The sequence below is a fragment of the Macaca mulatta genome, chromosome 2 (genome assembly GCF_049350105.2).
Source record: "Macaca mulatta isolate MMU2019108-1 chromosome 2, T2T-MMU8v2.0, whole genome shotgun sequence".
Taxonomy (NCBI): Eukaryota; Metazoa; Chordata; class Mammalia; order Primates; family Cercopithecidae; genus Macaca; species Macaca mulatta.
In genome coordinates, this window is record NC_133407.1 from 105421818 (window position 1) to 105449742 (window position 27925).

Consider the following 27925-nt stretch of genomic DNA (forward strand, 5'->3'; position numbering starts at 1 on the left):
TCTGCCTTCCAGGTTCAAGCAATTCTCCTGCCTCAACCTCTTGAGTAACTGGGATTACAGGTGCCTGCTACCATACCTCATTTTTTTTTTTTTTTTTTTTTTGTATTTTTAGTGGAGATGAGATTTCACCATATTGGCCAGGTTGGTCTCAAACTCCTGACCTCAAATGAGCCGCCCACCTCAGCCTCTCAAGGTGCTGGGATTACAGGAGTGAGTCACCGTGTCCGGCCGTTTTCATCAGGTTCTTAAAGGAGTCCCCTAATTTCTCACTGTAGGTTAAGGTAGGGGCATACCTTAAAGTTCTTAGAGAGTTGAGAAGTTACTGTGGTTGAAAGAATTTATACAAATAAAAATGTTACCTCTCTTTGTGTGTATAAATCCTGTAGGAATACAGGTTTTAGCTGTGCTCCAGTGTGTTTATTTGCTTAGAGCTGCTTCAAGGCAGGTTTCAATAAGCAGATGAAGCCATGTGCTCCACATTTTGGTCAGTATTGATTAGTTGAGTGGAACTTTGCTGCATTTATTTTATTGAAACTAAGCAGTGTGATTGGAGATGCCATGACTTGAGGGAAACACTTCTCAGAATTCGCAGTCTGAATGCACGTCATTCCCGGGCCCTTATTTTCTAAAGATTTGTCCAGGTTTATCGATAGACTCTAACTGTGCCCCTCTCTCTCAATTGTCCCATAGATTCCCTGTAAGGAGCCCCTGCTGGTGCACCAGAACTACCGGGGGCCATCTGCCCAACTGCCCCAGACTCTGGCAGTGGGGCCCCCGATGGCAGTGGGCACCTCCCCGTGAAACCTGCCAAGCTGGACGCCACAGCTCTGCACGACGACACTTTGGCCAACTCCGTGCCCCCTTCGGAGGCATGCAACCATGCAGTCCTAGCCTGCAGCCCGGGCATCCCTGAGGAACACTACATAAGCGAGGCTGTGGAAGATGCTCCCAGCTACAGAGGGTACCGGGATGCCTGCACCATTACTGGTATGGGGGTCCTTTCCCTGCCAGGGAGGAAGGGAGGGAGGTTTCAGTCACTGAGGACTAGGGAAGGAATGCAGCCACATGGGAGGGTCTCGGGGAGGTATGCAGAGAGGAACCACTAAAGTGCAAAAGACTCTGAGCTTTGGGATTGTGAGACCTCCCATCCAGAACCTGTTCTGCCAGTGAACCATTTTGTAACTTGGGTCAGTTGTTGACCTGCTATCCTGACTGAGATGTAGACAGCACTTCACTGAATTGTCATGAAGGTTAAAGATGGTAACATTGAAACCTGAGCAGCAAGCATGGCTCATCACAGGCGCTCAGTGTAGATTGAACCCTTCCTTCTCTCTTTGGACTCAGGTTCTTCAGATATAAAACAGATATACTGGGAATAACATGCACTGTCATTGTGGGATGCAAAAACAGAAAACTTCATGGAGTGCCCTTTGTACACCATCAGGATTTGCACAGACATGGATTTTTACAGATACCTGTGTCAGTCATAACTCTCAGTGTCCCAGGTGGTAATCACCTCCCAGTGGGAACATCTGCTGTGCGGGCACTTAATACTAGAGCTATTGCTTTTTTATTTTCCCCAAGGAAACACCGAGACAAGTGGTTGGAGCTAGCACAAGAGAGGGCTCTCAGTGGAAATGGTGTAGCATGGTGTGCATAAGAGCAGCAAGTAGCAAAATTATAGTTCAGTCCAGTTGCATTCATATAGAAGTTTGTTCAGTTTCTCATTTTTGTCTGCAGTGTTTGCTTTTGTTTGTCTGTTTGAAGTAATGCCTGTTGACAGCTTAATATATGCCAGTTGGCTTCCAGTAGCTTCTCTTGGTTCTGTGTTACCAGTTAAGCCTTGAGGACCTCCTGTGTGTCAGGGGTTCCCTGGATACAGAAAGGCACAGAGAAGGCTGGGGGTCCCAGCCTGGTGCCTAGCTCCTCCTGTGTAACTGAAACACCTCCTCTCCCTTTTTGTCAAGTGGCCCACATGAGTTGTCCTCCACTTGTGACTGAGTCCCTCTCCCGCTTGCCTGCCCCCTGAAAGACACAGTTCCTATATTTCCCTTTCCTCTACTGCATCATTCTTTCCCCCTTGCGCTTGGATCTTTCTTTTTAGTGCAGAAACATGCTATGATCTCCCTCTTCGGAAATAGAATCCTTCTCAGTCCCATGTTTCCCGCAGGCCAGTGTCTCTGCTCTACGTTTTGCTTACTCTAGTTTTTCCTTTGTTCTCTCTGGAGTCCACTGCAGGCAGGCTTATGCCCCACCACACAGACAACCTGGTTCAGTCCAGCCTGTCCTCTGCCTTCACCTTACCTCACTTTTCAGGGGTAGTTCACACTGTTGCCAAGTCCTGTCTCCTGGAAGTACAGTCTTTACTTTGCTTCTGGGTCCCCACACTCTCCCTGTTCTTCTGCCTCAGTGGCTGCGTTTCCTCTTCTCCCAAGCCTGGGAACGTTGAAGGGCCCAGGGCCCAACCTTTCCGCCTCTTTGCTCTTATGTGCGCACCCATGCAGCACATGATCTCACCCAGCACGTAGGTTTTAAAATCGCCTTCTGTACTGGCCACTCGCTGGTTTCTGTACTCAACCTGGACCTTTCTCCTTAAGGCCAGACGTCTCAGACTGACTCCACATGAGTTTCCAGTTAGATGTCCAACAGGCATGTCCAACTCAAGTGACCAAAAATGAGCTCCTGGTTTCCACCTCCACCTGCTTTTCTTAGGGTTTTCCCCATCCTTGTTAATGGTGCTTTCATTATTCTAGTGGCTCAGGCCAAGACCCTTGGAGGCATTTGTGATTCTGCCTTTCTGGGTTTCATACCCCAGGTTGTCAGGAATTCTGTTGGCTCTATCTTCAGAGTGTGTCCAGAATTTACTCAGCATTTACCGTGTCCCAGCCACCCCCATCTCACACCTGGGTGACTACACTGGCCTCCCAGTGGGGCCTCCTACTGTTACCCTTGCCTCCGTAAAATTCTTTCTCCGCCCAGCCATGAGAGTTGGCTTTTAATGCAGTCAGATGGTTTAACTCGCCTCCAAACTTACAGTGAGCTCCCCTCCTATAGAGACCTGTAGGGAAGGGGCTGAATGATGGGAATCCCTCTTTGTCCCACTGACCTGCCTCCTCTGTGCCCTCTGTGCTCCAGACACACTGGCCGCCTCACTTAACCTTGAACTCACCAAGCACATCCAGCCTCAGGGTCTTTGGACTGCCTCAACTCCAGATATCCTTATGACCCCCCTCTTCCTTCTCCAAGTGACATTTTATTTGATGCTTTTTGTGACCCTCCCCCCAACATAAAGAGTGATCTACCCCACCTTTCCCCATCTCCTTTTCCTGCTTAATTTTTTTCCCCAGACTTAACCATCCTCTGAGCTACTATATTTGTGTTTTGTCTTCCAGACTTGCAGTAGACTGTAAACTTGCAGAGGGCAAACTCTGTGTCTGCTTTGCGCATTCCTGAATCCAGTGACTACCATAGTGCCTGCCTGTGGCCAGTGCTCAGTGAACATTTGTTGGGTATATCAATTTTGTCGATTTGTGCAGTGGGTATTATTATCCTCTTTGTGTAGGTGAAGAGTCTAGATCTCGCAGTGTTCAGTGCCTTGGCGGAACTCCTGAGTGGCAGGAGTTGCATCCAGTGAAGAGTCTAGATCTCGCAGTGTTCAGCACATTGGCGGAACTCCTGAGTGGCAGGAGTTGCATCTGGGTCTGCAGGACCCCAGGGCAGGGGTTCTTTGCTGCCTAAGAATGCGGTCTAGCGGGGGAGACAGATGAGTGAGTAGAAATTGACTGTACACCGAGGTTAGCACAGTGATAAGCACAGCACAGGAGGGCACCAAGGAGGGTGCCAGGCTGAACCTTGGAGGGGAAAGGGCAGGAGAAGACCACGAGGGCTTTGTGGAGGAGGCAATGACCCAACTGCATCTACATTTGTGCAAACACATGAATTGATCCATGGGATTCTAGTGGCGTCTGTACCAGTGAAATCCAGGAAGTATCCAGCCTGTTAAAGTGGTTTCACTTTCTCCGAACGTGACAACGGAGGGTAAAGAAATGGCAGGATGTAGTGCTGAAACTTCATGGCCTGGTGTGGTGGCTCACGTCTTAATCGCAGCACTTTGGGAGGCCGAGGTGGGCCGATCACCTGAGGTCAGGAGTTCAAGACCAGCCTGGCCAACATTGTGAAACCCCATCTCTACTAAAAATATAAAAACTAGCCACACGTGGTGGTGGACACCTGTGATCCCAGCTACTCGGGAGGCTGAGGCAGGAGAATTGCTTGAACCCAGGAGACAGAGGTTGCAGTGAGCCGAAACAGTACCACTGCACTCTAGCCTCAGTGACAGAGTGAGACTCTGTCTCAAGCAAACAAAACAAAACCAAAAAACCCAAAAACAAAGAAATGGCAGAATGTAGTGCTGAAACTTCAAACCCTATAGGATGTGGTGACTTGAGGGTTCTTTGTTGGGACCAGAGGAAAGCTGAGAAATAGCTCAGTGCTGTTGTGTTTCGCACTGGCTTGGTAAACAGGAGTGTAAACACAGACACTCTTCTGCGTTTAAGGGATGGGCTGTCAGGTGACGGAGAACTGCTCAGATTAAAGTTTTATTAGGCAGTCATTGAAAGGAAGACATTAAATGGAAAAAAGTTCTCCGAGAGACCTAGACTATCCCCAAGAATGCATCTGTGGCCTCCCAGGGCTTTGCCAAGTGCAGTCTCAGGACACCACTTGGCATTCAGCCCTTGATAAATTCACTCCTCCCCCAGTTCCCAGCAAGCCCTGAGATGAACAGCAGACTTTTTGTTCCACTTTAATTTTTAGGCAAAACGGAATGCCCGTCACAAAGCCCCGTTCTCCCCTACCCCCAACCTAGAGGTATCACATTTTTGGGTGCGTCATTTTCTGTTTGGGGTGGCTTAACAAGATGAGCTGATAGGGTTCCCAGGCTGCCTGGAGTTACGTAACCCATTGTGCTTCCAGGGCAACTCACAATCTTAGGATTTGCCCTAACAAGCAAACTCAGAAAACTGCTGAGGAAGGCACGGGAGGACGGCTGTGCGAGGTACTGCCGGGGCTGGGCTCTCATGGAGGCTCTCTCTGTTCTCTGAAGTGCCTTTGGAGTTTATGTCTGCACATGGCATTGGTTTTTCAATTCGGGCAGCCCGTCAGGGCTCAGCCTCTGCCAGGACTCTGCCAAGGCAAGCTCTTTCGGACAAACTCCTGTGGTAAGTATGTTTGCCAGGTCTGTCTGCTGTCTGTTTTCTTTGTGGTATGGTCGGAAAGGAGACAAGACCTCAGGAGAAGCTGTCTCCCTCTTGCTCTGTGCTGCTTGGGAGATCGCTCATGGTCATGTGGTAGAGAAATTGCCATGTTGAATGATAGGCAGAGCGAAGGGGCTTTAGAGACACAACCACTGCCCTCACCCCCCCCCCATCTCCCGTTCCCAGGTCCCCTTGTCCCCTTGCCCAGGCTCAGTAGGTGCAAGTGATACTTGCAGGGCGTAAGCACAGGGCTGAGTTGAGTCGAGACTCCCTGGGCACTCCCACTCCCTTTCCCTTCACAGTTCTCTGCAGTGGGTCAACAGGGTTTCTAAGGCGTCCTCTGCCTCTGCATCTGTGATTTCTCTAATCCTATGTCTTGTCTTTATCCTGGTTTCTTAGACACTAACCTGGTATCTTGGGTCAGCAAGGAATTTTTCGGAAGGTGAAGCACAGATTTAGACTGTCTCCCTCCCTCTCTCCCCTTTCCCTCTTCTTCCACCTTCCCTTTCTTTTTTGTCCTTTACTAAATGCTTGGGCCTGGGACTCGGATCCACACCCCAGTGATGGAGGCTTGCTAATCAGATCTGCTGTGGCTTGTCTCTCTTGCTGTGGGGCTGACACCTCTCACTTCCTCTAAGCTGGTCGGAGTCTGGTGGTTGATGACCCATCTGGTTTCTGTCCTGTCTACATGCTGCTTCCGGAGAGCTGTCTGAGCCAGAAAACAGTTAATTCCTGAGAGAAGCGAGCTCCTGTTCCATTCCAGTCAGTTTTAGGCTTTAAAATGTGTAAATCTTATTGAATAAGCCTCAAGACACTTTAAACATGCATCTTACTGAGGCAATCGTATTGATTTTTGCGTGTTGAACCAGCATGCATCCAGGGCCAGCTTTTTACTGGGGTTTATGTTAATTCCTGGGGTCAGTGAAGACTGGTCCTGCCCTCAGAGCACAGAGGTGGGCCAGGGTGTAAAGGAGAAGCTGTAAACCGAGTGAGAGTTGCCTAGGACAAATCTGCTAACAGGAGCAGTCCTGCCTGGGAGGACTCTTCATCAAAGGGCCATGGCCTAGAATTTGTTCCTTTTATTTATTTTATTTTACTGTTTTATTTTATCTCATTTTATTTTATTTTATGATTCACTGTGTTGCCCAGGCTGGTCTTGAATTCCTGGGCTCAAGTGATCCCCCTGACTTGGCCTCCCCAAGTGCTGGGATCATAGGCGTGAGCCACCATGCCTGACCCGGAAGCTGTTCCTTTTCTATCACTGATTTAAGCCATAAAACTTGATGTCTTATCCTCTGAAAACATGCTCAAATAAAACATTATGGAATTCTTACACATTTCATTAATTAAATTTAAGGCCTTGTCAATTTCTCTCTAGTATAATTTTTATATGTGTTTTCTATTGAAAATTTATAATCTAAATGGGTCTTTTATTTGGCTATATTAATGAAACGGAAAAGAATGGACAGTGAAATATCCCTTTTACAACAGAGTGAGAAAATGTAAATTACAATCTAGGGAATAACACATATTTTCTAAATGTGTAATTTAGAAGTTTTCTTTTCTCCTCTCAGTGGAATCTCCTTTATTTCACAGTTGATTTGTTTTTGCAAATGGAATGCAGAAAGGGGCCCTGCTATGCTAATTTCTAGAGGGAGCATTTGATCTTTGCAAAACCATGGAAATATTCACTTCTGCCTTTTAAATATGCTATAAATGATTTGGGGGCCACCAGCTAATCTTCCTACCCTTCAGTTTCCCTTATGACTAGGTGAGTAGGTAGAATTTTTATCACAAGGTTTTTGCCTCAACTTTCCGAATAGCTGGGATTTCAGGCGTGCGCCACCACGTCCAGCTAATTTTTTGTATTTTTAGTAGAGACAGGATTTCACCATGTTGCCGAGGCTGATCGCGAACTCCTGAGCTCAGGCCCACCTAGGCCTCCCAAAGTGTTAGGATTACAGGCATGAGCCACTGCGCCTGGCCAAAACAAGCTTTTCATGTATATAATATATATAATGTATCAATCTTTGTTCACTGCAAACTATTTTTGGAAGCTGGCAAATAATAAATTATAATAGGAAAAAAATGACAATTGTTGGCAGAGTGGCCAGGTGTGGGCCTGGGCACCCTGTTCTTCCTGCTTAGCCAAGGGCTGTTGTAGGAACATTGACTGGGAGTGACTGAGAGGATTCAGGGTGCACCAGTGCCAGGCTCAGGCTGAGCAGCTGGGTTGGCGTGTGAGTCTGGGACCCACGGCCCCAGGAGGAACTTTGGAGTCAGAAACTTCTCTGTTTTCACTGACTCCTGATCTCTCATAAACATTGAAAAACTTGAGCAAGTCAGGCTGAAACTATCAGGAGCTGAAACTTTATTTTACTTTTAGAGTCAGAGTCTTACTGTGTCACATAGGCTGGAGTGCAGTGGTGCAATGCCATCATGGTTTATTGCAATCTTGAATTCCTGGGATCAAGTGATTCTCCCACCTCCACCTCCCAAGTAGCTGCGACTACAGGCTGGAGCCACCATGCCTGGCTTTTTTTTTTTTTTGGGGGGGGGGTAGAGATGGGATCTTGCTACATTGACCAGGCTGGTCTTGAACTTCTGGCCTCAAGTGATCCTACCACCTTGGCTTCCCAAAGTGTTGGGATTATAGGTGTGAGCCCCAGTGCCCAGCAAAGGTGTAACTTTATAACTAGATCTGGAAGAAATATAATTTTATAAATCCTGTTCTAGGTTTCTCCAGAGAAACAGAGCCAATAGGAGAAACATATATAGAGATTTATTACAAGGAATTGTGTTACTTGATGGTGGAGGCTGACAAGTCCAAGATGTGCAGTTGGCAAGCTGGAGCCCTGGGAGACCCAGTGGTGTAGTTGCAGTCCAAGGGCTTGACAGGATTGAGGCCCAGGAACTGGTGTTCCAGTCCTGAAGACCCTGGAGGAGGGGGGGGTCCGCCTGTTTGCTCTATTCAGACCCCAGCTGATTGGATGAGTTCCACTTCACTCACAGTAAGGAGGCATCTGTTTTACTCAGCCTACTCATTCATGCTCATCTCACCCGGAAACACTACCACAGACACATTTACAATCATTCTCGACCAAATTTCTGGCCACCCCATGGCGCAGTGAAGGAGACACATATTATACAGTTAGCCTTCACAGATCCTAATGGTGGCTGCCATTTACTGAGGAGGAGCTCTGTGCCTGTCAGGTTTCCAGGTGCGGCTCCTGGAACTCATGTTGTCCTCAGCACAGTTCTGAGGTGGGTGCTGTTACCTCCCCCACCTCTGAGGAGGCGCAGAGTAGGCAGCTTAACCTCTTGTATAAAATAGGGATCCCTGAGGTTTAGACACGGCAGCATTATTTTCTGACCCCTTCTTCATTTTTTTTTTCTTTTGTATTAATTTCATTTACTGTTAAATGGGGTTTTAAATTATGAAAATAATAACACATGCAAGTGGTAAAACTTGAAAGTGTACCAAAATACAGTCAGTGCAGAGCAGTTCTCACTCCACCATCAGTGCAGTTTAATGGGTAAAAAATTCATTCCAAGAAGTTTTTATGCACATACTCGTTTTCTAAAAAACACAGATGGGACCATATCCTATTCCTTGATCTGCATTTTAAGATGATTAACCATATTATTTAAAATGAATTCACATGGTATTACCTTATTCTTTAAAATAGTGACATAATATCCCATTGTTTGGCTGTATCATCATCATCATCATCATCATCATCATCATCATCATCATCATCATCAGTCAGTTAATTAAACCAGGCTGTGGTCTGAATATTTGTCTCCCCAAAATATGTATGTTGAAACCTAATCAGCAGTGCAGTGGTATTAGGAGGTGGGGCCTCTGGGAGGTGGTTAGGTCACAGGGGCAGAGCCCTGATGAGTGGATTAGTCCTTATAAAAGAGGTTTTGGAGAGCTGGCCTGTTCTACCCTGTGAGGACAGAGTGAGAAGGTGCCATCAGTGAACCAGGCACCAAGCCCTTACCAGATGTCTGCTGGTGCCTTTATCTTGGACTTGTCAGTCCTCAAAGCTGGGAGAAATAAACGTTTATTGTTTACAAACCACCAGTTTATGGTATTTTGCTCTAGCAGCCCGAACAGGCTAGGAAAACCCCGGAGTTCTCAGTCCTGGAAAACCTAATATTTCTTTTTAGAAGAAGCATTTTGTAATTCCTTTTTTTTATTACCCTTAAATGAAATTCATAATGAATCCTCTTAAAAACATAATTTTATTTTTATTTCTATCTTTTTTTGAGACAGAGTCTTGCTCTGTTGCTCAGGCTGGAGTATGATAGTGTGATCTCAGCTCACTGCAACCTCTGCCTCCCAGGTTCAAGTGATTCTGCCTCAGCCTCCCAAGTAGCTGGGATTCTAGGCATGTGCCACTAAACCCGGCTAATTTTTTTGTATTTTTAGTAGAGACGGGGTTTTGCCATGTTGGCCAGGCTGGTCTTGAACTGTCCTCAAGTGATATGCCTGCCTCAACCTCCCAAAGTGCTGGGATTACAGACGTGAGCCACTGCGCCTGGCCAAACACATAATTTTAAAAGAATCAGCGTAATACTTTACCGTACTATAAAGGAGAAACTAAAGAAAAATGACATAGTCTATATTTCAAATGTCACTAAGGGGACGTAGCCTCATTAGAACACGTAATGAGCAGTTAGGCCCTGCCCCTGCAGGTAGAATTGCTGTGAAGGGGGCAGCCACAAAGGCAGTGAAGCATGCTGACTACTCAAGGGTCGGAGACAGAACCACTGCAGCAGCCCCCTATTGATGGGTGCTGTAAGTTGTTTTCAGTTCTTGCATTTTAAATTGTGCCTCAAGCGCCATTCCTACTCACCCTTAGGAGCATTGGCTTAAAAAGTGTGCAACAGGAAAAATGCATACAGTTTAAAGAATACACTTTGAGGTTTTCCACCTTCATCACATTCCCAGCCCTCTGCCTTTCCTTCCAAGGGAATGACTTGCTTGTGTATCTTTCCAAAAATGTTCTGTGCTTGCGTTTGTATGATATGTATGTCCCCTGCCCTGCTTTGAAAGCTTTCTACACATAGGAACATACACTAAACGTATTGTTGCCTTTTCTCCTGAGTATTGGAGACCTTTCCACTTAGCATCCATCCATCATATTCTTTTTGCTGGCTGCCTATTTTTCGTTGTCTATAAATCCCATGATTGATTTAATTAATTCCCTATTGTAAGACATGTAGATTGTTTCCAGTATTTTGCAAATACCACTGGCTAGGGGATAGCCATGTTCCCACATATTTAAACAAACAAGTGATGAAAGTACTTGTGCAAATTCCTAGGCTGGAGACTGTAATTTGATGGAGCGAGTCATAGAGGTTGTGTGGTATGTGTTGTTCAGACGACGTGGGAGAGTGTGTGGGCGCCCACTGTCTGCACCCCTGGTATGAGCACATTTGCTTTTTGCCAGCTGAGGTGTATAAACGGCAGCAGCCCTTGATCTTGATTTACATTCCTCATTGTGTGGAAGCCAAGTGTTTTCGGTATTTCCTGGAGGAATTTTTATTGTCTTTTCTGTGATCTGAGATAAATGCTTAACAGTTTCTACTTTTAGCTCATGGAGTGATTGCCTCCAAAATTCTAATTACTATTTATATCCTATTTATATACTTCCCTTTCCATCCCTCGTGTAGCACGTCACTGCCTGGTAGGCTTGGATTTTGAATACCACGCGGCACCTACTGGGCGTACGTGAACCTTATATCAGGGACTCATCACATAGTTTATGATTTGAGTTTTTAAATTTCCCAGACATGTGTCTTAGAAAACGGACCAATCACATACTGATAGGTGGTCCATCAGAGTGTGCTCTGGGAAGGGCTATAGAGGTCTCACCTTTTAAACTGCTGTGATATTGGCAACTGTGTCAACACCAGGGTCCAGTGGTGTTTCTATTTCCAGAGGAGTATCTTGAAGGACCTTTATTTTAAGTTTTCCTTTCCTCCCTTCTTTTCGTTTTTCTTCTTCTCACCCTCTTCTCTCCCCCATCTCTCCTTCCCACTTTCTGTTTCCTCTCCTCCTCTTCCCCCGCATATCTCTCCTTCCCCTTGCTCCCTCCTTCCTTCTTCTCTTCTTCCATCCCCACTCCCCTCCTTTCTCTGCTTCTCTCCTCCTCCTCTTCCTTGCAGAAACAATGACTTTCTTTTTTTTCTTTTTAATATTTATACAACTGAGGTGGATCTAGTTTGGTGATGCCTTTGGAAGCTTTGCAGCATTCAGTAGAGCGTCTTAGGTACAGGCAGCAGGCAGGTCACAGGCCGTACTGGGTTAATGTTCTTTGGTGCTTTTCCAGCACATGGAGGAAGGGAAGTTGGGCCTATGGTCAACTGGCCCTTTCCCAGTTGAGTCTGCAGGTCATGAGTGTGCAGTAAGTCTTTTGAATTATTAGCTGGAGTTAAATGAGAAGGAAGAGGTGAGGATATCAATAACATGAAGCGGGAAGGCTGGAGACTGTGAGTTCTGTGGAGGGAACCTGACCTGCGGGAGAGAGGGAGGAGAGAGAGAGAACACAGAGCTCCAGCCAGCTCACCCTTTGGGGTGACTGGAAGCTGCCTAGAAAGTGGTTTTACCCTAATTTACAAATTTACTGCTCTATTGAGGCCTTATCTGGTCCAGGCTCACTTCCTACTCTGCCACCCTCTATCACGGTGTTGGAAAAGAAGGAGCGCCTAGCAGGGTGGGCCTTTTGAGCATGGGAATCCACAGTGTACCCCTTGGAGCCCAGCTGCAGGGAGAGCAAGGTGGACAGGTGGTTTCATCCGGAATTGGGTTTTGCTGTATGGGTGCCATGAAAGTCCCACGGGAGTGAGGGAGGCTGAGCCTTAGGCACCAGTGTTGCTGGAGCAAAGGGCTGGGGGATTCCAGCTGGACGGGAAAGGGGCGGTAGAGGCCATGCAGAGGGATCGAGGGTCTGGGGGTCTCCAGATGGAATAGTGGGGATAAGTGAGGGAGAGCTGTGAGGGTGGGGGTTGCAGTCAGGGAGGGGAGCATCTGAATTCCAGATTTCAGAGGTGGTCCGGGTGTGGCTGGCAGAAGTGGCATGTGAAAGGAGGGCCATGGAGGTCCCAGACTTGAGAGCCAGGCAGTCAGGTGGTGTCAGGTGTGGGAGTGGCAGCGGCAGCCTGGATGAGTGACTGCACTCGGTGGAGAGGACGGCCACCAACCTCTACCGGGGCGGAGTTGCTGATGGGTGGACGAGTGGGCATAGGCAGGGGTTGACCTGCTGATGGTGACCATCAGACCCTGCTGATGGCCTGAGTCTCAAGTGAGCAAGGATTTTTAAAGGCAGATGGGAGAAAATGAGGGGGAGGTGGCCCAAGGAGCCAGAGGATGCCAGCACCAACTCCAGACCTGAGTGTGCCAGCTCAGAGCAAGACCCTAATCTTGACTTTCCAGGGAGTTTAAACCCTAGTTTGATTTTGACCTAGATGATGGAACATTTGCGTGGTACAAACTGAACCTTCTTAGTGGGAGAGATGGAAATGGTTGGAAAGACAATGTTGAGCTAAGCCTGTGGTCAGGGCCCCTCCTTCATACCCCAGCCATGCAGAGAGGGAGAGCCATGCTGAGGGACCCTGATGTTCTTCTCTTAGTAGGAATTCTGTTCTCTTTCCCAAACCAACATGTTTGGTTTCATCTTATCTGATAAATATAATTATGCTCTTTTGTTCAGCTTTGAAAAATCCTGACCGTAGACCATTCAGGTGATCATACCTGCAGATTTGAACTCGTTGTCCAGTGCTATTTTAACTGTTGTTTCTCCCTATTTATGTGAGTAGAAATGAGAAGGGGCAAAGCTGACTTTGTGACAGGTCCTGGAAGTTTTCTGTGCCCAACCTCTCTTCCTTTGCCTTTAATCTGAGTTCAGGCTGCCTGGGATGTGTGGCAGAATGGGCCTGTCCAGGTGAGGATAAAGCACCACCTAGTGGGCCAGAGACGCACTAGCAACAGGAGCCAGGAGCCTTCACTGGGTTTTACAACTTTTGGAACGGATTGAAGGAAATGGGAGTTAATCGTAGGAAGAGACTGCCAGGGTTAAGGCCAGTGGCTCACGCCTGTAATTCCAGCACTTTGGGAGGCTGAGGCAGGAGAATCACTTGAGCCAAGAAGTTTGAAGCCAGCCTAGGCAACATAGTGAGACCCCCATCTCTACAAAAAATATAAAGATTAGCCGGTGTGGTGGTGCATGCCCTGTAGTCCCAGCTACTTGGGAGGCTGAGGTGGGAGGATCACTTGAGCCCAGGGTGTAGAGGCCGCAGTGCACCATGATTGTGCCACTGCACTCCAGCCTGGACGACAGAGCAAGAGACCTTGTCTGTCTTAAAAAATAAATGGTGACAGGTAAGGCAGGCAACTTTAATTGTGTAGAAGGAAAGAAATCTTCTCTCATCTCATCTTTTCTCCTGCCTTGTTCCATCTGCCTTTATTCTCTTCCCATCCACTCTGTTTACTGGAACTAATTCCAGAAGTAGTTTTTGTGAGGGATGGTTTCATTATAGTCAAGCGTGGCTGTGTTTTTCTTGCTTAGACTCATGTAAGGAGATTCTGATGGAGGTGTAATTTCAGTCCCATGTGGTGAACTTTATTCAAGCTGTCAGTGATTGTACTTTACAAGACTTTATTTATTTGTTTATTTTGAGACAGAATTTTGTTCTTGTTGCCCAGGCTGGAGTGCAATGGCACAGTCTCGGCTCACTGCAACCTCTGTCTACTGGGTTCAAGTGATTCTCCTGCCTCAGCCTTCCAAGTGGCTGGGACTACAGGCATGTGCCACCACACTCAGCTAATTTTTTTGTATTTTTAGTAGAGACAGGGTTTCACCATATTGGCCAGGCTGGTCTTGAACTCCTGACTACAGGTGATCCACCCCCCACTTAGCCTCCCAAAGTGCAGGGATTACAGGTGAGAGCCGCCGTGCCTGGCCAACTTCACAGGACTTTAAATTAGCTGTGCATTAGTCAGTTGTTGCTGTAGAAGTGCTAACAGCCTCCAAATCCTAGTGGTTCCTACAGCATTTATTTCTTGCTCACAGACATGGGTCACGTGAGGATTGGCTTTGTTTGTCTCTTGTTTGGAGATTTGGGCCACAAAGTTGGGACCTACCTAGGGACGTGTTCTCCTCTGGGCAGAAGCCGAGAGCTCAGGAGGACAGACCCAACCATGCCACACAGGCCTGCTTAGAGCCTCCCACTGGACTTGGAGTTATGTCGGCCACAACGAGTCATGTGGCCCAGCCTGAAGTCACAGAGTTGTGAAATATTTTGCGCATATTGGGCAAATAGTGAACCATAGCAAGGGTGATTCAGGAAGGATGCAGGAAGAATTGTGGACGAAGTGAACAGCTTAGACTTTAGAATATTCTTAGGTGACAGGAGTGGCACTCAATGGCTGAGGTACACTGGTGGCCTTCATGAAAGCCTCGTGGTGCCAGTCACCTCTGAATTATTGGCTTCTTCTATTAGCCCTGCTTGAGGAGGGGGAGGACATGACTCTTATGGCCTCGAGCGGAAGTTGGCAAACTCCTGTAAAGGGCCGGGGAATAAATCTTTTAGGTTTGCAGGTCAGAAGGTCTCTGTCTCAATGCTTGTCTCTGCTCTTGCAGCACATAAAGCAGCCATAGACTCTCCCGGGAGGAACGGGTGTGGCTGTGTTTCAGTAACACTTTTCTTTATAAAAATAGCAAGGGGTTGGGTTCCCCTTGAGCCATAGTTTGCAGACTCCTGGCCTAGACCTTCAAGGAATGACCTCTATTATGACACCAACTTAGTGGTAAGAGAGAACCACCTCTTTTTTGTTGGGAAGCCAAATAGCATTCAAAGAGCTGTTGGTGAGTCCTGCAATCCTCCACCTATTTACTCAGCATTGTTAAGCTGTAAACAGTTGTTTCATGTCATTGAAAATCTAGGTAACCAAAGCTTATTGTTCTTAAGTGTGAAATGTCACGTATTTATTTATTTATTTTTTGAGATGGAGTCTCACTCTGTCACCTAGGCTGCAGTGTAGTGGCGCGATCTGGCTCACTGCAACTTCCACCTCCCAGGTTCAAGCAATTCTGCCTCAACCTCCCAAGTAGCTGGGATTACAGGCACACGCCACCACACCCGGCTAATTTTTGTATTTTTAGTAGAGATATGGTTTTGTCATGTTGGCCAGGCTGGTCGCGATCTCCTGACCTCCAGTGATCCGCCTGCCTTGGCCTCCCAAGGTGCTGGGATTACAGGTGTGAACCACCGCGCCCAGCCAAAATCTCATTTTACCTGTCTTACCCTATCTTCAGAAGAAATGTCTGGTAAAGGTATTAGAAGCTCCTTTTACCTTGGGCTTTCCAAACAGTTGATGTGGAAGGCAATTTAATCTTTCTCATGGATTCAGAGTTATCTTTTGTGATATCTTCTGTTTTCCAGAGATTTGCTGATGTGTTAGGGGTACTGATGCAGGATATTTTGCTCATTAGCCGAGCAAGGTCAAGGTTCTTGTCTCATGACCAGGGAGAAGTAGGCACACGGACACTCAAAGAGAAGGGTCCTGAAAGCAGGTTGCTGCTTCTCCCTTCACAGTTGAATACAAGGGCTTCTCTATCTGCTGATGGGGCTGTCTTCCCTATTTGTATAAGGTACGAATTTCTGGCGACTCTACCCTGACCTTCCAGTGTGCATGCGGGCCACTAGTCTGAGCCATTCCACCTTGATTTATTTCCCTTACTGCGCATGTGTTAAGGGACTGAATTTTTCGCTGCTGGCATGTTTAGGCAAGCCCCCTGTGCACAGTGACCCCGGCAGGTGGGAAGTTCTCCAGGGACCCTCCCGTGTCTGCCTCGGAGAGTTTTCTGCTTCCTGCCTCTGTCAGTGTGTGTGCTCAGCAGCCCTCCTTTCACATTCCTTGTGGTTATAGTTTTTTCCTGTCACAGCTTCATTGAGATAGAATTCATGCTTCATACAGTTCATCCATATAAAGTGTATAATTCAGTGGTTTTTAGTATGTTCATGGGGTTGTGCAATCATCACCAGCTCAGTTGGTGAATCTGTTCAATTTCAGAACATTTTCATCCACCCCCAAAAAGCTCCTTTCCCTTTAGCTGTCATGCCTTATCCCTCAGTCTCCTCGCATCTCCCACAGTGTGGCTGTATTCTTTTTTCTCTTTTTTGAGATGAAGTCTGCCCCTGTCCCCCAGGCTGAAGTGCAGTGGTGTAATCTTGGCTCACTGCAATCTCTGCCTCCCAGGTTCAAGAGATTCTCCTGCCTCAGCCTCCTGAGTAGTTGGGATTACAGGCATGCGCCACCACGCTCAGCTAATTTTTGTATTTTTTTTTCTTAGTAGAGATGGGGTTTTGCTGGGTTGCCCAGGCTGGTCTCAAACTCCTGACCTCAAGTGATGTGCCTGCCTCAGCCTCCCAAAGTGCTGGGATTACAAGCGTGAGCCACTGTGCCTGGCCATGCATTCTTAATAAGCTTTCAAAACTCTCTTGATTTCTGCTGTCATTGTTCCTGATTCTGACAGGCTTGCCCCTAACCTTAGAGAGTGGTGGTGGGGGATCCTTCTTGAGTGGTCATCAATGCTATTCGAGTGTACACTTAACAGATATTTTATGGCCGAGCTCGCGTCTGTGATCCCAGCACTTTGGGAGGCTGAGGTGGGAGGATCACTTGAGCTCAAGAGTTTGAGACCAGCCTGGGCAACATAGTGAGACCTCTTCTTTATTTAAAAATAAAAAATAAAAATATAATAATAACAAAATAGACACTTTATGTGCACTGGAGTCTTGTGTATAGTGACTCTATCACCTGAATAATTACTTTTTAAGGTTATAATGTTACATTTATTTATTTGTATTCTGCTTTGTAGGTTGCCCTTTGGAATTTTCCACATTTTGAATTTATGTTTGTGTTCATTGGAAAATTGGTTCAAGTAAATGTGGAATCATTTTACTGTCAGAGTTTATTTGTTTTCCTTAACTGCATATTGTCAGACTAGTATTTTTTGGATGAGTTTGAAATCTTTTAATATCCAGATGATCTCATTTAATGTTTTGAAAAAGTAACCATTGTTCATTTTTAAACAGAATTTCCTGTTCAGGAAATAATTTAGATTAACAGTAATACAGATGAATGCATTGAATGGTAGAAGCACAGTTGGCATTGTGATTTCATAAGATTTTGTACTATTAATAAAATAAGTTTTCCTAACGTAGCACTTAACTTTTCCAGAATTTACCCCTTCATTGCTAACTGACTTCGCTTGTCCCCTAGTTAGAGCCACCTTTGAAGGGGAACATAGGACAGGCAGGACAAGGGAAGGGATGTGGGCCTTGAACTCTGGAAGCTGCTCAGGCTACCTTGAAAGCCTTAGAGAGTCTAATCATAAATATTGGGTAAAAATGTTTTTGGACAACAGAAAACAAGTCTAAGAAATTAATTATTTGGGCCTGGCGCAGTGTCTCATGCCTGTAATCCCAGCACTTTGGGAGGCCGAGGTGGGCAGATCATGAGGTCAGGAGATTGAGATAATCCTGGCCAACACGATGAAACCCTGTCTCTACTAAAATACAAAAATTAGCCTGGTGTGGTGGTGCGCGCCTGTAGTCCCAGGTACTTGGGAGGCTGAGGCAGGGGAATCGCTGGAACCTGGGAGGCAGAGGTTGCAGTGAGCCGAGATCACGCCACTGCACTCCAGCCTGGCGACAGACAAAGCAAGACTCCGTTTCAAAAAAAAAAAAAGAAATTAATTATTTAAAAACAGGAAATTTCATCTGAACTCTCAGATTAGAACAGTAAAACCTAAGGTTGGAGGGAGATGGGTGAGATTAAGTGCAAATAGATTATTCTATTTTTGCTGTGGATAATTAGGAAAATACAGGTTAACCTCTTAGCCTGTAACCTCTTGGCCTGTTAACCTCTTAGCCTGTACAGATAGTAGCTTTAAAGGTAACTATATCAGTAAGGATTAAGTTTGGCTATATAGAACAGTGGCTTCACATTATTGGATTTATTTTTCTCTGAAATATAAGAAGTTCAGAGGGAGACTGCGCAGGACTGGTGCAGCCCTGCTGTCCCCAGGGTCCCATGCTCTTCCTGTCCTTCAGTTCTACCATACTAGATGTGGTTTCCATCCTTAAGGTCACCTCACATCTAAGAAGGCTGCTGAAGCTCCAGCCATCATGTCTGAATTCCAGGATGTAGGGAAGGCAGCCTTTGAGAAAGGCTCACACACCACTGCTTTTATCTCATTGGCCAACACTTAGCCCTGTAGTCTCATTTTGCTGCAGGGGAGGCTAAGAAATGTGGTTTTTCCTTAGAGCCCAGAGCTTTGATACTAAGAAGAGTATGGATAGTGGATGGCCACTAGTAGTGTCTACCATGCCTGCTTGACCATAATTTAAAATATGATGCATGCTAGGGGCAGTGGCTCAAGCCTGTAATCCCAGCACTTTGGGAGGCCAAGCGAAGTGAATCCTTTGAGCTAGGAGTTCAAGACCAGCCTGGGCAAGATGGGGAAACCCCATGTTTACTACAAATACAAAAAATTAGCCAAGTGTGGTGCTGCCTGCCTGTAGTCCTAGCTACTTGGGAAGCTGAGATGGGAAAATCACTGAGCCCGGGAAGTTGAGGCTGCAGTGAGCTGTGATCGTACCACTGCACTCCAGCGTGGGTGACAGGAGTGAGACCCTGCCTTTAAAAAAAAAAAAAAAGATTCGAACATTCAACATTAGCATTCCTGAACCTTTCACATAATGACCCTGACAGGAAAACAATGGTATTTGCATAGCATGATGGGTAAATGGTGGAAGTAGTTCTTAGCTGATGGTCACCCTGAACACTGCCTGGCACCCTCCGTTCCCAGCACTGCTTGTGGAAGCTCTCTTCTAAATCACTAGAAGAAGAAAGAATCTGGTAGCACGTACTCTGCAACGCAAAAGACAGCAAAGTGATGAAACCTCCCGACGCTGAACCACCAAGAGGCTTGACAGTAGTAAGATGAGTCTTATCCAATTTGACCATAATGCTCCTGTTTGAAGGCAAAGTTTCAGAATGGGTCAAAAAGTGAAGCTTTATCTATGTGCTTTGCTTAAGAAATTCTCAAAGTATGCAAAAGACCGGAAGTTGGGCTAGGAGAAAATTCAGAGAAAGAAGAGTTATAAGGAGAGATTATTTAATCAGTGAGGTCAGGATCTTTGGGGCCAGAGGCAGGTGTGGGTGGTGGTTAGGATTGTGACCTCCGAGTTCAGGCTCTGTTAGAAAACCAGCTCACTGTTTACAAGCTGTGTGATGTGGGTCTAGGTATTCAACTTCTCAGTGCTTTAGTGTATTCATTCTTCTGTCAAATGGGAGTAAATGTTAGGACTGTTAGGAGGATTAAATGAGTTAATGGATGTAAATGCTTGTAAGTGCTTATGGTAGCATTCCATAAATGTTTACTATTATTACTGATGTGTTTGTTATCATTATAAGAAAGTGCAGTGAATCCCTACATAACTCCATCAAACCCAGTAAAATCCAGATGGTTCAAAAGGTGATTGAAAGATGTAATGTTGGCTGCTACCCTGCGCACACTGCCTGTGAATTAGCCCTGCTCAGCAAACAGCAGTTAAAAAAAAAAAATAGTAAGAAAGAAAAGATATAATGTTAAAAATTCAACCGTAAAAGTGCTAGAGGAAAATATTACTGGATATTTTACTAATCTTGAGATGGTAAAGGCCATCCTAAGCATGGTGTAAAGGCTAGAACTGTAAAGAAAATGACTGATTGCTTTGAGTGTGCAAAATTAAACTTTATACAGGCATTCTTACTGTAACTATATATTTGTTCCTGACAACCTTGTGTGTGTTGCAAAATTGGACACTAAAAATACCAGGAGTAATGCAACTGTGTAACCAGAACACTTATACGAGCTGTCCATGTGGGGATAACTTGAATAGCCCAGACAGGCAGTTCCCGGCTGTGGCTGGAGCCACACAAACAATAGAGGGAAAGGCCATGGTGTGTGTGTGTGTGTGTGTGTGTGTGTGTGTGTGTGTGTGTGTGTGTGTGTTGGGGGGTGGGGGTTGGTAGATCTGGGCTTCTGGGGCTTCTGCTAAGGTGGGCACAGGAGAAAGTACAGCCCTCTGCAGGTTGAGAGCCATGCAAGGCTGGGGTGCTCCTCTGTGGGGATGGAGTCCTACACACAGAGCTTTTTAAGTTCCTGTGAAGTAGTCCTGAAAGTGTTCCTCCTGCCTTTGCAGCATAAGGGCTGAAGGGCTTTTTCCTGTTGAGGGTTGTAAACATTCTCACTATTCTGACTTCCCTTGCCCAATTCAGCTTCATGTGTTGAATTTTGTCGTCCTGGCTCAGCCCCTCGCCTTTTGTAGGTGGGGTGTGAGCTTTGCCATTTGACAACCAGGCTTTTTGTGGCCCAGGAAGGTGTCGAGGAGTAGAAGACAGAAAAGCAAGTCTTGCCTTGTGCATTTTTGTGACCAGGAGAAAGGCATCATTTTGACGAAAGCCCCAGGTCTCCCACAGGTGTACAGTGAAGGTCCTGGCTGCTCTGCTCTGTGTTTGTGAAGGTTGATTTTCCCAGTGCAGGGCACTGCAGGTGCTTGTGAAGAACCAAACTGGCTGCTCATTCCATTCTGCAGCATTTATTGAGTGTCTGCTCTGGCCCTGAGCAGACCCTGTCCTTGCCCTCTTGGAGCTGTGTATTCCAATGACAGAGACTGCTGGTAATCAATCACTAAATCAGTGACTACAAATTGTGATCAGTGGAAAATGCCAGGTGCCAAGGGGGTAACTTAGCCCACCTATCTAGGGAGGTGGCCCTGAAGAAGTCACTCCATCTGAGATCAGAGGGCAAAGGGGTGGTTGGCAGGGAAGGGAAAGGTGTTCCAGACAGAAGGCCCAGAAGCAGCTGTGAACTCAGAAAATCTGAGATAGTGAAAAAAGATTTGACCTAACTGACTCCATCTTGCTGTCATCCTCCAAGCTCTCCTTATTCATTCCTGGACACAGGTCAAACTAACTTTAGGAGGAGCTTATAGTTTAGCTTTGAAACAAAGAGGATACCAGTCCTTTCCCAAAACAAACCTCCTTATTGTCCGTGGGCTAGACTGCCTAAAGACACAGGATTAGAAGTTATGGTATTCTTTTTTTTTTGAGATGGAGTCTTGCTCTGTCGCCCAAGCTGGAGTGCAGTGATGCGATCTCGGCTCACTGCAAGCTCCGCCTCCTGGGTTCCCGCCATTCTCCTGTCTCAGCCTCCTGAGTAGCTGGGACTACAGGCGCCCACTACCACGCCAGGCTAATTTTTTGTATGTTTAGTGGAGACGGGGTATCACCGTGTTAGCCAGGATGGTCTCGATCTCCTGAGCTCGTGATCCGCCCGCCTCGGCCTCCCAAAGTGCTGGGATTACAGGTGTGAGCCACCGTGCCCAATACTAGTTCTGGTAATCTTATTAAATTCAAAATGCATCCATTTTGATTAAACCCATATGAATGTGTTATTTATTAAAAATTACATGAAGATCATTCTGTTTTGGACTGGGTTTATGCCAAATTTTGACATCTTATATTGTGTTTGACAAGGATAAGTATGAAATTTGCCAACATTTTTGTTTTGAAAGACTGTGGGCCGGCGTCTTCTTTTTTTTTTTTTTTTTTTCATACCTAGAAAAGAGTTTTCACACTTCCGGAGCCTCTCCCTTTTTCAGGAGACTGGTTTTCAAAGCACTTTTCTATACCAGGTGTGTGTCTTCTGTGGTCAAAAGCTAGCCCCTACTCCAGAGTGTACTAAGACTCCAAGGAAAGCCTGGGAAGAGGAATTCCATGAACCTAATGGTAATCTAATCCTTCTCCTCACTTCTTACTTTGTGTTTTTTTTTCTTTTCTTTTAAGACAGAGTCTTACTCTGTTGCCCAGGCTGGAGTGTAATGGTGAGACCTCGGCTCACTGCAACCTCCATCTCCTAGGTTCAAGAGTTCAGGACCAGCCTGGCCAACATGGCAAAACCCCGTCTCTACTATAAATACAAAAATTAGCTAGGTCAACTTGGGAGGCTAAGGCCCAAGAATTACTTGAACCTGGGAGGTGGAGGTTGCAGTGAGCCGAGATCGCACCACTGCACTCCAGCCTGGGTGACAGAGTGAGACTCTGTCTCAAAAAAAAAAGAAAAAAAAAAAGAAAAAATTAAAAAGGTCAGGTGCAGTGTCTCACACCTGTAATCCCATCACTTTGGGAGGCAAAGGTGAGTAGATCACTTGAGCTCAGGAGTTCAAGACCAGCCTGGACAACATAGCAAAACTGTGTCTCTACTAAAAATACAAAAATTAGCTGGGCATGTTCACATGTGCCTATAATCCCAGCTACTTGGGAGGCTGAGGCACGAGAACCTCTTGAGCCTGGGAGATGGAGGTTGCAGTTAGCCAAGATCATGCCACTGCACTCTAGCCTGGGTGACAGAGTGAGAGATGGGGTCTGGCTGTCTCCTAGGCTGGAGGGTGGTGGTATGGTCACAGCTCACTACATGCTCTAACTGCTGTGCTCAAGGGATCCTTTTGTCTCAGCCTCCCCGGTAGCTGATGCTATAGGTGTGTGCCACCACACCTGGATTTTTAATTTTTTCTTTGTAGAGATGAGGTCTTACCATCTTTCCCAGGCTGGTCTTGAACTCCTAGTCTCAAAGGATCCTCCTGCCTTGGCCTCCCAAAGCGCTGGGATTACAAGCATAGACCAGCTCACTCAGCCTAACAATGTCATTTTAAAAAGTATTATAGGCCAGGCGCTGTGGCTCATGCCTGTGATCCCAGCACTTTAGGAGGCTGAGGTGGGTGGATCAGTTGAGCCCAGTTCAAGCATGTAGTGAGCCATAATTGCACTACTGCACTCCAGCCTGGGTGACAGAATGAGACACTGTCTCTTCAAAACAAAACAAACATAATATATGCCATTTAACCATTTAAAAAAATTAATTTTCTTTTTTTTAAAATTATACCTTAAGTTCTAGGGTACATGTGTGCAACGTGCAGGTTTGTTACATATGTATACATGTGCCCTGTTGGTGTGCTGCACCCGTTAACTTGTCATTTACATTACGCATATCTTCTAATGCTATCCCTCCTCACTCCGCCCACCCCATGACAGGCCCTGGTTTGTGATGTTGCCCACCCTGTGTCCAGGTGTTCTCATTGTTCAGTTCCCACCTGTGAGTGAGAACATGCGGTGTTTGGTTTTCTGTCCTTGCGATAGTTTGCTGAGAATGATGGTTTCCAGCTGCATCCATGTCCCTGCAAAGAACATGAACCCATCCTTTTTTATGACTGCATAGTATTCCATGGTGTATATGTGCCACATTTTCTTAATTCAATCTATCATTGATGGACATTTGGGTTGGTTCCAAGTCTTTGCTATTGTGAATAGTGCTGCAGTAAACATATGTGTGCATGTGTCTTTATAGCAGCATGATTTATAATCTTTTGGGTATATGCCCAGTGATGGGATGGCTGGGTCAAATGGTATTTCTAGTTCTAGATCCTTGAGGAATCGCCACACTGTCTTCCACAATGGTGTTCCTATTTCTCCACATCCTCTCCAGCACCTGTTGTTTCCTGACTTTTTAATGATCACCATTCTAACTGGTGTGAGATGGTATCTCATTGTGGTTTTGATTTGCATTTCTCTGATGGCCAGTGATGATGAGCAAAAAAAATTAATTTTCTTAAAAGCATTGTTTTTCTTTTCTTTTCTTTCTTTTTTTTTTTTTTTGAGGCGGAGTTTCACTCTTGCTGCCCAGGCTGGAGTGCAATGGCATGATCTTGGCTCACTGCAACCTCTGCTTCCTGGGTTCAAGTGATTCTCCTGCCTCAGCCTCCCAAGTAGCTGGAACTACAGGTGTGTGCCACCACACCTGGCTAATTTTTGTATTTTCCAGTAGAGACGGGGTTTCACTATGTTGGCTAGGTTGGTCTTGACCTCCTGACCTTAGGTGATCCGCCCACCTCAGCTTCCCAAAGTGCTGATTACAGGTATGAGCCACTGCACCCGGCCAAAAGCACTGTTTTTCTTTTATAGAGACGGGATCTCACTGTGTTGCCCACGCTGGTTTCAAACTGCAGGGCTCAAGTGATCGTCCTGCCTTGGCCTCCCAAAGTGTTGGGATTACATACGTGAGCCGCTGGGCTGGGCCCGTTTAAACATTTTAAAGGGTATAGTTCAGTAGCATTTAGTACACTCAAAATGTGCACCCATAACTGTTTAGTTCCAGAACATTTTCGTTACCCCAAAAGGAAACCATCTACCCATTAGCAGTCGCTCCACATTGTCCCGTTCCCTTAGCCTCTGCCAGCCACTAATCTGCTTTCTGTCTCTGTGGACTTACCTGTTCTGGGCATTTCATATGAATGGAATCATTCAATATGTGGTCTTTTGAGGCCAGCTTTTTTCACTTAGCATAATGTTTTCAAGGTTCACCATGTTGCAGCATGTATCAGTACGTCATTGCTTATTATGGCTGAATAGCACTCCAATGTATCTACACATTTTGTTTATCTATTCATCTGCTGATAGGTGTTAGGATTGTTTTTATCTATGCTACGAAGAACACGGGTGTATAAATATCTGTTTGAGTTCCCACTTTTCACTTCTTTTGAGATAGAAGCAGTGGCAGGAATTTGCTAAAGTGAAATTGCTGCAACATATGGTAATTGTGTTTGAGTTTTTGAGGAACCTGGTTATGTATGTTTTTAACTTTGTCACGTGTACCATAAACAAGCTTATGAATTTTACACTTTAGATTGTTTTTATTCCTTTCTTAGATTTAATCCCAGGTGCAATTACTGGTTTAAGGATCTTGGACACATTTTTGGTTCTCTGAACATACTGTCAAACTGTTTACTGCAAATGTTGTTCCAATTTACACTAGCTCCATCTGTCTAAACACTAGATCGGTTGTGAGCACTTTAATTACATTTATACGGCACTGGATATTTTCATGTAAAATAATCTTCTCTTGGTTATTTAATAATTGTATCATGTAACATACTTAAATTTTTTTTTTTTTTTTTTTTTTTTTTTTGAGACAGTTTCCCTCTGTTGCCCAGGCGGGAGTGCAATTGTGCGATCTCAGTTCACTGCAACTTTTGTCTCCTGGGTTCAAGCGATTTTCATACCTCAGCCTCCCAAGTAGCTGGGATTACTGGTGTGCGCCACCACGCTGGGCTAATTTTTGTATTTTTTGTAAAGACGGGGTTTTGCCATGTTGGCCAGGTTGATCTCGAACTCTTAAGTGATCTGCCGGCCTCTGCTTACCAAAGTGCTAGGAGTACAGGCGTGAGCCACTGTGCCCGGCCAACATATGCTTTTAAGAGAAGTTATCAATACTATTGGAGATCAAAAGTATTTTGTCTTTTTATTTCCTATTAAAACAAATTCAAATAGACAGTAACAGTCCATTTATTGAATATTTTCCTGCAGATTTAACTCTGGGCTGAACTTATACATGTTAACTTTTACGTTTAAAATAAATTTCTGTACAATTTTTGCTTTGTGTTTTAGTATTAGAATCAATCTAACACTAATAACCTGTAATGTAATTCTCGCCTGTTTTTTTTTTAGTTGTGGCATTTTGGGGCCTCCATAACAGGATTCTTCCTCCCTTTCCTTTGCCCTGCCCTTCTTGTCCTTTCTTGTTGCGCAACAAACTGGCATGCCCGAGTGGAATGTGCCACATTCAGTTGCCCCTTAGCTTCACGTCGGACACCCTGTTTCCAAACACGACTGAGTTGGCTGGATTGGCCGTCTGTGTGCTACTGCTTCTTTGGGGGTATGTGTCACCGGGGCTGGTGCGTGTATGTGTGAGTAGATGGTAGCTCAGTACTTGACACCAGGCTATGTGGAATTCAACTGTGTAATTTTTTTTGTCCGTTTTCTTAGAAAGTGTTTCTTCTGTTGCTAATTAAGGCCACGGCATTCTAGAGAACTCCCCAGTGTTGGTTTTTGTTCCTGTCTCTGAAGCATAGTTAGTCTTTCTGATTCTACGAGGGTTTCTCTGCTTGTCCTTCTCTCTTCTGGAGATCCCCTTTGCTGTTCACAGCAAGTGGGCTGTCCCTCAGTGGAGAGAGAGGCAGAAAAGGAAGACTTGGACCTGTCCCTTGTCCCTTTGTGGCTACGGTGTGAGCCAGGGTGTGCACCTTTGTTCTACAGAGGAAGAAACTGAGTCCCAGGCATATGAAGATGTGATTTGCCAGAGTGACAGGACGAAGGAGGTCCTGCTTCCATTTCTGCCACTGCTTAGCCTTGAGACTTCCCCCATGTCTCTGAACCTTGCAGGGCCTCAGTATCCCCTTCTGTCTTTTAGATGTGGGTCTCCTCCTTTATGAAATGTGTTCCCAATCCTCATCCTGCACAGCCTGCTGGTTTGTGAGAGTAAATGAAAGGCAGTCATAGATACAAGTGCTTTGCGTTGTTCAGCAAACGTTTATTGAACACTTACTGGTTACCGGGCAGGGTTCCGGGTGCTGGGCAAACAATGAAAAATGAATCAGCATCTGGAGGTGCTCTTGCTACATTCCGAGTCCCCTTGCGTGGTGGGACCTGCAGCAGGCCAAGCACCACCCATCTCTAGTCTGGTACTGGTTTGCTCTGTGACATTTGGCCACTTCCTCAGCTTGAACACAGTGTCCTTTTCCATTCAATGAGGAGGTTGTGCCAGTAGTTTTTAGCCCTAGTGTCCTCTTTGTAATTTATGGAATCACAACTTTTGTGGTATGGAAAGTAATTACTAAGACTGAATCTCTGAAGATGTTCAGGTAAAGCTCTAAACTGCATGGTCCCTTAATAGAGAGGAATTTTCTAGAAGGTTGTCTGTCAGATACCACTTACAAAGTATCACATACATCTCCAGCACCAGTGTGGCCCGAGTATGAGTCTTTATTCCTGCCCTTTAATCCTTATAATTTTAAGAAAGTGGAATTGTTTCCAAGTCTGTACAGAATGGTTTCCAAGTGGCTGAGTAGGTGAGGAGTGTTGTCTCGTGAAGTCATTAAAACGTTGCTGTGGGTTTGCAGTCACTGCCATGGGTAATGTGTCATGAGAGAGGGTTATTGCCTCTAGCCAGAACACCTCCCCAAGCATAGCCAGGGGTCATGCTCTGCGCCCGGCTCTCTGATGGCCAAGTGGAAGGTTGGTGGGTAAAGAAATGGAGTGGGAGAGGGACAGGGAAGAAAAAAATGAAAAAGATGGACCTCTGTAAGGTGGTCATTATTTGATGAGTGAAGGTCCCTTTTCTTGTTCTTTGTCACCTTTAATGTGGTCTGCAGCATTCTCTGAAGTCCCAGAGTGCAGCACCAGGATGGAAGTCCCAGTTTGCAGACCGGAGGCATGCATGCTTAATCTGGCCCTCAGTATTCAACATTTAGAAATCAGGGATTCTCATAAAAATATAGATCCCTGGTCTCTAGGATGAAGTCAGCATGTCGAGGTCCAAGGGACGTCACCGGGAAGTGCTGCGAGTGGTGGCTGCCCCCAGACACAGCTCTCAGAATGTGCAACTCTCACTCGCACCACTCGGAGAAATTTAGGATATGAAGAAAGCTTTTCTGCAGCCACGCACCTTTGTTCTACAGAGGAGGAAACTGAGTCCCAGGCGTATGAAGATATG

The 27925-nt window shown here is 45.8% G+C and overlaps 1 protein-coding gene across 22 annotated transcripts in view; it reads left to right on the forward strand.

Annotated features, from left to right (window-relative positions):
* Positions 1–690: 690 nt before the first annotated feature.
* TRAK1 (trafficking kinesin protein 1) overlaps positions 691–27925 on the forward strand; it is a 137997-nt gene continuing 110762 nt past the window's right edge. For 18 of the 22 annotated variants that reach the window (XR_013413818.1, XR_013413815.1, XR_013413816.1 and 15 more), the window contains exon 1: positions 5016–5219. Coding sequence is in view for 7 of the 22 variants with exons in the window: in XM_077992237.1 (XP_077848363.1) it covers positions 5129–5219 (91 nt within the window). In the remaining 15 variants the exon portion in view is untranslated. Of the gene's footprint in view, positions 988–5015; positions 5220–27925 lie in introns of those variants that run through there. The other 4 variants (XM_077992231.1, XM_077992234.1, XM_028843993.2 and 1 more) reach the window with 1 other exon arrangement.